At 39.2% G+C, this 10,817-nt stretch overlaps 1 protein-coding gene across 1 annotated transcript; it reads right to left on the reverse strand.

Moving 5' to 3' along the window:
- Window positions 1-3,267: 3,267 nt before the first annotated feature.
- Window positions 3,268-5,637, reverse strand: LOC125111009 (olfactory receptor 8B3). Its single transcript, XM_047752749.1, has 2 exons — window positions 5,627-5,637; window positions 3,268-4,225 (listed from the first exon to the last, which is right to left on the reverse strand). Exon 2 carries the CDS (start codon window positions 4,207-4,209, stop codon window positions 3,268-3,270), a length of 942 nt encoding a protein of 313 aa, XP_047608705.1. The 5' UTR covers window positions 4,210-4,225; window positions 5,627-5,637.
- Between the last annotated feature and the right edge of the window lie 5,180 nt (window positions 5,638-10,817).

Below are 10,817 nucleotides of genomic sequence, written 5' to 3' on the forward strand. Positions count from 1 at the left end.
TGGCCATTTATACATGTTCCTTTGGGATGTGTCTTTCAAATCATATGTCAGTGTACGAAATGGTCTTTTTATCACTGAGACACATTTTAAATAAGATGTTACTCTGGATACAATACATTTATTAAGTCTATGTATTGCAAATATTCCTCTAGTCTGCAGTTTGCCTAAATATTTATTTTATAAATAGATGTTCTAATTCATTGAAGCTCATTTACCTCTTCTTTTTCTTTTAGTGCTTTCTAGAACATGTCTAAGAAATCTGTGCCCACACCAACATGTGTCTATGTTTTCTTCTAGAAGAGGTATGTTTAAGCTTTGTGTGTATAGTTTTGATCCATTAAAATTAATTTTTGTGTATAGTATGAGGTAGAGATAAAAGCTCATTGTTTTCCTCAGATATAGTATTTCCAGCATCAATTGCTTAGAAGATTAACGTTTTACATAGTTGCTTGGTTTAAAATCAATTAACTGTGTAAGTGAGGACTTGTTTCTGAATATTCTATTGTGTGTGGATTTACTTGTCCATATTTATAATGAAACTAATCTATTTTGATTACTATACCCTAAATGATGAGTGAACTTAAATAATAGCAATAGAATTTGCATATGCCACAGGTGTGGCCCTAAGAAACAAAAAATAAATAATGCAAAATTTATGTAATCTGAATTCATAAAATAGATTATTGTGGAATATTTTATTCAGTATTTTTAGCTGTTTTGAGTGGGTAGTAAATCCAGTAGCCTAGCTCAACAATACCTATATGAAAGTTGTTAGCTTATTTAGTCAACTTTGTTCCCCAATTAGATTAAGTGGTCAGAGGACATTCACTGCATAGTTATACTTTAGGTGGATGTCTTCAGCTGTTTTGTCTTCAAATATTTTTCTACCATTCCCTCTCCCTGCTGTCTGGGACTCTGATCACATGCATACCAGGTTACTTGATGTCTTAGGGCTCATTGATGCTCTGCTCATTTTTTTCTAGCCATTTTTTCCCTCTGTATTTCATTTTAGGTAGTTTCTGTTTTGTTTTTTTGTTTGTTTGTTTGTTTTTTTTTAATGATCACTTTTGGTCTTTTTCTTTCTAGGGCTGCACCCACAGCACATGAAGGTTCCTAGGCTAGGGGGTCGAATCAGAGCTACAGCTACTGGTCTGTGCCACAGCAACATCAGATCCAAGCCAAGTCTGTGTCCAACACCACAGCTCACAGCAATGCCAGATCCTTAACCCACTGAGTGAGGCCAGGGACTGAACCCACAAGCTCATGGTTCCTAGTTGGATTTGTTTCTGCTGTGCCACAACAGGAACTCTGTAAAACTAAGTTTTAAAATCAGGTTGTATAAATCCTCTCTATCATTTAGAGTTCTCAAAAAAAAAAAAAAAAAGAAGAGATGCTAACAAATAATCAAACTTCTAAGGAATTTATTGTGTTAAGTGCCTGCGAAGGATAAAATGAGAAGGAGTTGGAGTCAGTTTAAAAAAACTTCAGACCAGAATGAAAGTGTGACACCTTGGATGAAAGGTTGGGTAGAAAAACCTCAGACCACAGTGCAGTTCAAAAAAATCTCAAATAGGATAGGAAGTCCCCAAGCAAAGACTGCCTGTCAGAAGAGATCCATGCTGCACAGAAATTGGCCAGCTTTGGTATGACCCATCACGCTAAGCCACTGGCTGAAGATGTCTTAGAATAAGCATGGACTCTACCTAGATACCATGATGGACCCAAAGGGTTATCAACTATAAAGTCAGTGATGCTCCCCACAGCTGGTTCTATTGAAAGGGAGCTATCAGTCACATTCTACTCCCTGGAAGAAATTATATCCCAAAGTTCTAATTTACTATTTATTACTATATTTTATTATTATTTATAATAGTAAAATTATTAGTTATTATCCACACAAAATAACCCAATTCAACAAGAATTTTTTTGACCTACCACTATATTTGATACTCTAAATACACAAATGGGAAAAGCACTGGAGAAATAGGGAAATCATAGCAAGAAGCATCAAGGTAAATATGTTTGTTGTCTTACAGATGATACGAAGTTTAAGTTATTCCAGAAAATGTTGCTAGGAATGTGGTTCATTACCATTAATATGCGCCTTTTTACATGATACTTCACTGGTTAAGTAAATCATGGCTAAAATGTTTCTCCTAATATTATGTGTAGTATTTCCTTAAGCGATAAAAAACAAAATTTACAGTAAGAACCATATGCTTTTTCAAAAAAATATGTGCTGTCACTTTTAGATAGTAACAAACACAAAGTTTCTAATAAACCACCCATTATGATAACTGGGATCATGAGATACACGTATATTTTTCCTCTAATCATCCTCCCTCTCTAAATGTTATGCTTGGCAACATATGGTGAAGTTATCTGTATTCTCTTGAATATTAAATGCATTTAGCTGATAGAGGCTCTCAGATGCAGGTGGCATGTGAAACAGATTTTGCCATTTTCAAAGAGAACAAGAAAAGTAAGAATAATAAAATGAAAAGCGGTATGAAAAATAGAACGAAATGACAACATCAGGAAGATTTGACCCTCCTCTAAGCTGTTCATGAAATTTGCAATGATGACATTACTTTGAATCCTTCTACCTATACCAGTAACAGGATTGTTTAAAAAGAGAATTCTTCTGTAGTATTTGGCACTTTTTAATCTAGATCAGCAAGCTCTATTTTAACTTAATGTATTTATGAAATTCACCATATTTGTCCTGATTAGGAATAGCCCAGGAACCAAAAAGAGTATGAAAAAAAATCAGTTTATATTTTCCTTTTATAAAGATATTCGTTACTTAGTAAACTGGTACAAGGGTTCAAGAGATACAGAGGGAAAAAATGAGCAGCTATAAAGAAAATGTCGAGGAGTTCCCATCGTGGCTCAGTGGTTAAGGAATCCAACTAGGAACGATGCGGTTGCAGATTCAATCCCTGGCCTCGCTCAGTGGGTTCGGGATCCAGCGCTGCCGTGAGCTGTGGTGTAAATCACAGACTCGGCTTGGATCCTGCATTGCTGTGGCTCTGGCATAGGCCAGCAGCTACAGCTCCGATTAGACCCCTAGCCTGGGAACCTCCATATACCGCAGGTGCACCCCTAGAAAAGAAACAACAACAAAAAGAAATGTCGAGGAAGTCTATTTTACCACACATAATACAATCTGTAGAGGCCACATGGTTATGAACAAGTCTCATCCTGAAAGACATTAATAAAAATTAAGCATAAATTTAAATCTGTTTATGTTATTGTTGCTTAAAATTACATTTTTCTCCTCTGGATTTCAAACAGGGATTTTCTCAGTGCAACTTGGACATCCTTGTTCCTCAAACTGTAAATCAAAGGATTGAGCATGGGCACCACGTTAGTATAGAAAACAGAAGAAACCTTTCCCTGCTCCATAGATCCAGGAGAAGAATATTTAAGATACATGAATGCTGCTGAACCAAAAAACAGTGAAAGAGCAATAATGTGGGAGCTACAAGTACTGAAGGCTTTCGATCTTCCTTGAGCAGATTTGATATGAAGAATGCTAGCGATGATGAAGATGTAAGAAATCAGAATGGTGAAACTCGGCACGGTGATATTAACACCCACGACAATGAGAACTACGACCTCATTGACATAAGTGCTGGTGCAAGAGAGTTGGAGCAGTGGGAGGATGTCACACAAGTAATGGTTGATGACGTTCACACTGCAGAAGGTTAGTCTAAGCATGCACCCTGTGTGGGCAGAGGCTCCAGCAAGTCCCATCACATATGCAGCCAAAGCGAGCACTGAACAGACCTGATGGGACATGGTGACCTTATACAGCAGCGGGTTACAGATGGCCACATAGCGATCATAGGCCATTGAGGTCAACATATAGCATTCGGAGATGACGAAAAACAGAAAGAAAAACAGCTGAGTCATGCACCCGACGTAGGAGATGATATTCCTCCTGGATACAAAGCTCATGAGCATCTTGGGCGTGAAAACAGAAGAGTAACAGAGATCAATGAAGGAAAGGTTGAAGAGGAAATAGTACATGGGGGTGTGGAGGTGAGCATTTAGACCAATAAGAATGATCAAGCTGAGGTTGCCCACCATGGTGACAATGTAGATCATTAGAAACAAGTAAAAGAGGGGTTGCTGGAGCTCTCGACGCTCTGTTAATCCAGCAAGAATAAACTCAGTCACTAAGGAGTCATTTCTAGCCAGCATGTTCAGCTTCAGATATCTGTGAGAACAGAAGAAAACCCCATTAATAGGGAACACAGCCTTACTGTCCTTACATGAGCTTTATGAGAAACAGATTCAGACTGGCAGAGATGACACAGTCCTTCTTTGCTTCATGGCGTCTGAAGGTACTGCTACCCACACCCCTCAACATTTTAATCACTGTCTTTTTTTTTTGCATTAGTTGTATGTGATAAACAGCTATTCTGTCTTCACTAGAAAATTAGGCATGGGGTAGCTGGGTGACAAGCCTACCTGCGGATGGGCTTCAGTAGTGGGGGTGTATCCTCATCTGTCCCTCCAATTCATCTGGTCCTTCACTTTCTAGTTCCTGCTAATGTTTCCATCACTCTACTAGAAGCCTCAGTTCTGTTGTTTTAGCCATCAAGAAAGAGAGGATTTCTACAAGGCAGAGACCATGCAGATATTCTGCTGCCAAGAAGTCTCTCTCAGTCTATAAGGTTGTCATATAGTTTACTACAAGAATCCAGGAACTCAATATTTAATAACAAGTATTGAGGAGAATCCTGGTAGCCTAAAGTTTATACCTTACCGTACACTCCAGTGTTCCTACACATTCTCCTCCTTTATTCCATCCTAGTGGACAGAGAATGAATAAAGGAAGGTGGATGTGTTTTTCTTGATTTTGTAGGATGACATGAAAGAGAAACACAGTTAAGTGCTGATTAAGTTAAATTGTGAAAATGTATCAAGCTATGCACTTATTTTGTCAAGTTTTCTATGGTATAATATATTTCAATTAAAAAAACTTTAAGAAAAGAAAAATCTCTTCTTCTGATGTTGCTATGTTTCAGATTTATCAGTTGGAACTGCTACAGGTTTCTGCTACCAGAGGATGAAGTCAACACAGAAGGTATACTACTGAGAACAATGCAAGCAGCAGAATCAGAGCTCCAGATTTTGGAGTCTGTTGTTATTCAATATAAATACTTTTCCTCATTGTAGCAACAGAGAGAGTGAGAAGAAAATAGAAAGTTGGTTAGCTCATTCTCCTTCCATTGAGGGAACTCGATGCTAACCCTTTATGTGACTTTTACCTCCACTGTCCTGGAAGAACTGGTTTTGAAGATATCAAAGCTGAGCAGATGTAGTCAGAGAATCTTCTCCTTTAATTGGCAAAAGAGTCATTAACTTAGATATCACAGTCTGGATGTTCCATGAGTCAGTCTCTGGGTTAGATCAAACTTGCAGTTATAAATATACTAAGAGATTGTGAAGGAAAACCACAGATTTGGCATCTGAGCCACCATGTCAAGGAGCACAAGGCATTTGCTTACGGCTTATAATCCTTTTGGTCCTGATTAGAAATCTAGGTATGAGTGTCCCCTAGGACCCTGCCATCATGGTAAGCTGTGCAAGAAGCTAGAGTCTGTGTTTACACTCTAATTGTAACAGTAAATGTTAATTACCCATCAGGGATTATACATTCTCCAAAGCATAGGACAAAGGATCCTCTGCTGACTCTTATAAAGATGCAAACAATTAATGTCATTGAAAATTCACTAATCATATTCCAGATAGCACTAGTTTTAAGAATTTAAGTTCATAATGATATATAAACATTTCATTTATTATGGTCCTTTACAATATTTGAATCCTTTTAAATAAGCGTTTATATAAATTTTATAGACATAAAACAAAAAATCTTTTTAATGGATTTCAGAGATTGTTATTTAATGAGACATTAGTATAAGAATGATTCCATGGAAATTTAATTAACTTTGGTTGTTTTGACCCAATGTGTTAACAGATCAAAATCAAATCTCTAAGAAAATGAGCTGCCATTCCAAGGAAATATGACTTTAGAATACCCATGTTATGTATTAGCTTATGATCATGACTGTGAGAATAAATCTCATTTTTTTTAAATTTTGAAACTATAATAGAGTCACAGGAAATTTCAAAAATAATGGGTAGAGTCCCTTGAATTACCACCCAGCTTCCTACTGTGGAGACATCTTCGACAGCTGTAGTATAGAAGCAAAACCAGGAAATTGGCATTGGTATGATGTTAATAGGATACAGGACTACAGACATTATTCAGCTTGCACAATTTTACATGCAGCATGTGTGTGTGTGTGTGTGTGTGTATGTGTATTTTATGCAATCTAACCACTTATATGGATTCATATCACTACCACCGCAATCATGATACAAAACTCTTCCACTACCATAAAGGAACTCCTTAATATTACCCCTGTATTGTCATACCTATCCCCTCCCACCTTCATCTCTGTCTTCTGGCAACCACTAACATGTTTTTCATGTCTATAATGGGGTCATTTGGAAGACAAACAAATCTATACAAGTTATAACTTCTGAAATTGGCTACTTTTGCAAAGCATGAAGCCCTTAAATCCATCCCAGTTTTGTGTGTATCAAAAACACACACAAAAAAATGAGTGGTCTGCTCATTTTATTGCTGAGTTATATTCCATTTTGTACAATCCACATCTATTCAAATTTCTGTAGCAATTTAAAAATTACTTGGCTCGACACAAAAGTATATCTATTTCATTTATGGAAAATATTTCCGGGGCAAGGGCTATAAGATCACAGTTGAGACTGGTTCTTCTTATAATATTAATTTTTAAATCAGTTTATTGTGGTGTTTGTAATTTGTTTTCATGATTTCATCAAATTGTCTTTCTGAGTTTTCCTGTAGTTCACTGAGCTTCCTTAAAACAGCTATTTTGAATTCTCTATCAGGCAAATCACAGATCGCCAAATCTTTGGGGTGTGTTTTGGGAACATTATTGTGCTGCTTTGGTGGTATAATGTTCTATTAAACTTTCAAAATCCTTGAAGACTTTGTTGCTGTCTTCAAATCTGAAGAAGCAGTCACCTCCTCTAGTCTTTCTAACTGGCTTCAGGAGAGAATTATCTTCTGTTAATCCTTCCAGTAATTCTGAGGCATTCTCAGACATTTTCTACAGTGACATTTGCTCCACACTTCTTGTTTAAATTTAGAGCAGAATTCTTAAGCCTGTAAGCCTTCTTTAAATCCTGCAAATCTAGTTCAGTTGCTGATAACCTCCTTTTGCATCCCCTAGAGTGTTGCTACATGCTCAGGTTCATGGTTTCTCCCAGGCCTGCACAGTGCACCAGAATTTGAGTTGGTATGATAACATGTCAAAGACAAGGGGAACACAGAGTATGTCCCACTATTACTCTTTGTGAAAATGCACAATACCATCATTGTGTGTGTGTGTGTGTGTGTGTGTGTGTGTGTGTTATTGTTAACACCAAAATGTGCAGAATCACACTTTAGGAGATGTCTCATTCAGCAAGATGTGGGAGGATACAGACAGGAGACTCCAAGAGCCCTGGCTAGACTCCCAGCTGTTGGCCTCTCTATGGGCAAGAGGCTCCACTGCTAACAGGCAGGATGCCTGTTAGGGGTCTCCTTTAGCCTCAGGCATGGAATGGACTGCTAAGAACAGTGATACACCAGGCCACAGGAAAACAAACTTGGCAGCAAGCACATTAAGGCCAAGAAACACTCTAGCTCACCCAGCTCACCAGTGACCTTTCCACCTAAACAAAAGTCCCTGCTGTCACCACTCTCTGGGCAGTGACTATTGTGAACATAGACCTGTCAGGGAGTAAAATTTTCTCCCAGTCCCACCACCCTCCCTTCTCCAGCTGCTGGAAGTCAGAACTGCTGCCTTTGCTCAACAGCCTTGTTTCTTAAATTCCCTCTCAGGATTTCTTATACTTAAAGAAAAAAAAAAACAAACTATTTGTAAAGAAATAGCAGAAACACTAATTTCACAGTGCTAGCACATACACAGTTGGGAGGGGGCCTTTGCTTTCTAATCATACAGTACCAAAAGGTATCATTCTAAATCAAAGTTACTCTCTGGAGGTCAAAAAGATACAAGAAAGGTAAGAGGACAAAGTTTGCAGGTTGGTAACTAAGAGGAAAGTCTTCAAGAACTGGGTAGAGTTGGAGTCTGCTGGGTATCTGTACAGCAAGGACCACACCCACCTCATGGGGCACCAGGACCACTCCAAGCAGTGGTCTGTAGCTCAGGAGCAACCATACCCTGTCTTCACCTGTTCAAGAACAACCATCTCACAGTAAGCCACTTTTAGGCAGTGGCTGGGGATGGTGCCTATGAATATATGTCTGTGGGGCATGCCAGGGACTCTTCAGGAAGCTGGGGCATCATTCATCCAGAACAGGCTTTATCCTGTGCAAAGCCTAGTGCTTTCACTCCTTTTCAGGTGCTGGCCAGAGCCTTAATGGAGGAGCAGGCCAGGTCTGCTTCAGTGGGCCTGGTCAGGGCAGGCCCTCAGGGATTCCCACTTCCCTCCACACCTCCTGCCCCTTGCAAGTGCCTGTCCCATTGTACTTCTCTGAGAAAGGCATTTTCCTTTCTTTTTCAGATTCTTTTTCCATATATCTTATCAGAGAATATTGGGTAGAGTTCCCTCTGCTACATGGTCCCTGTTGGCTAGTCATTCCACATAACACAGCTGCATATGCCAATCCCAAACCTCAAGGCCACCCCCCCACATACCTGTCCCCTTTGGTAACCCTAAGTTTGTTTCCAAAGTCTATGAGTCTATTTCTGTTCTGCAAGTAAGTTCATTTGTATCCTTTTTTTTTTTAGATTCCACATATAAGTGGTATCATATTATGTTTGTCTTTTTACTATCTGACTAACTTCATTTAGCATGATAATCTTTAGGTACACCCATGTTGCTGCTAATGGCATTACTTCATTCTTTTTCATGGCTGAGTATTATTCCATTATATATTATATATGCGCACACACACACACACCACATCACCTTTATCCATTCCTCTGTCAATGGATATTTAGGTTCCTTCCATGTCCTGGCTATTGTAAATAGTGCTGCAATGAAGACTGGCGTGCATGTATCTTTTGTAATTATGGTTTTCTCTGGATCTATACCCAAGAGTGGAATTGCTAGATCATAGGGTAGTTCTATTTTCAGTTTTTTGAGTAACCTCCATACTGTTTTCCATAGCGGTTGCACCAATTTACATTCCCACCAACAGTGTAAGAGGGTTCCTTTTTCTCTGCATGTTCCTCAGTATTTATTGTTTGTGGACTTTTTAATGGTGGCCATTCTGGCTGGTGTAAAGTGGCACCTCATAGTAGTTCTGATTTACATTTCTCTAATAATTAGCAATGTTGAGCATCTTTTAATGTGTTTTTTTTTGGCCCTCTGTATGTCTTCTTTGGAGAAATGTTTATTTAGATCTTCTGCGCATCTTTTGCTTAGGTTGCTTATTTTTCTGATATTGAGCTACATAAGTTTATTGTATATTTTGGAGATCAATCCCTTGTTGGTTGCTTCATTTGCAAGTATTTTCTACCACTCTGTGGGCTGTCCTTTTTTTCATATAAAGTAAAACTAACACTGTTTGGAGATGACATGATACTATATATAGAAAAATCCTAAAGATGCTACAAGAAAAGTGTCTGGTTAGAGCTCATTGGTAAATTTGGTAAAGTTTCAGGATACAAAATTAATACACATAAATCTACTGGATTTCTATATACTAACAATGAAAAATCATTAAGAAAAATTAGGGAAACCATCCCATTTACCATGGCATCAAAAATATAATACCTAGGAATAAACCTACCTAAAGAGACAAAAGTCCTGGACTCTGAAAACTATAAGAAGCTGATGAAAGAAATCAAAGATGACACAAACAGATGGAAAGATGCCCTTGGAAAGGAAGACTCAATATTGTCCAAATTAGGGAGTTCCCGTCATGGCGCAGTGGTTAACGAATCCGACTAGGAACCATGAGGTTGCGGGTTCGATCCCTGCCGTTGTTCAGTGGGTTAACGATCCGGCGTTGCCTTGAGCTGTGGTGTAGGTTGCAGACGCGGCTCGGATCCTGCGTTGCTGTGGCTCTGGTGTAGGCAGGTGCCTACAGCTCCGACTGGACCCCTAGCCTGGGAACCTCCATATGCCGCAGGAGCGGCCCAAGAAATGGCAAAAAGACCAAAAAAAAAAAAATTGTCCAAATTAATGTACTACCCAAGGCAATCTATAGATTCATCATAATCCCTATCAAATTACCAACGGCAACTAGCACAAAGAAATTTTAAATTTATATAGAAACCCAAAAGACTCCAAAGAGCCAAAGAAAAGCATTTTTTGAGTGTAGTCCACCCCTCCCTCACAAATCTCGGGGCCCTTCCTCACAGCAAAAGGGATGGCCACCAAAAAAAGATGCCTGGAAGCAGTAATTAAAGGGGAAAATAAGGACAGGAAGAGAGCCTGCAGCCACCTGAGATGCAGGTGGGAAAGAACAGGCCTGAGGATGTGGGAGGCCGGGAGAGAAAGAGGCAGCAGAGTGAAGCAGCTGCACAGCCAGGAAGTCACAAGCAGAGGGGAACGCTAAGAAAACAGAAGCTTCGAGACACACGGCATGGAGACAATGGGGGTCTGAAGTACGAAGAGGTGTTCCCCTGAAAGGAGAGGGACTGAGGCAAAAAGAGATGGGACCCTGAAGTGAACGAGGGCCCAAAGGGGACATGAAGCCTAAAGAGATGCTGGAGGCAGACAAGAAGGGGAGG

The sequence above is a fragment of the Phacochoerus africanus genome, chromosome 11 (assembly GCF_016906955.1).
Source record: "Phacochoerus africanus isolate WHEZ1 chromosome 11, ROS_Pafr_v1, whole genome shotgun sequence".
NCBI lineage: Eukaryota > Metazoa > Chordata > Mammalia > Artiodactyla > Suidae > Phacochoerus > Phacochoerus africanus.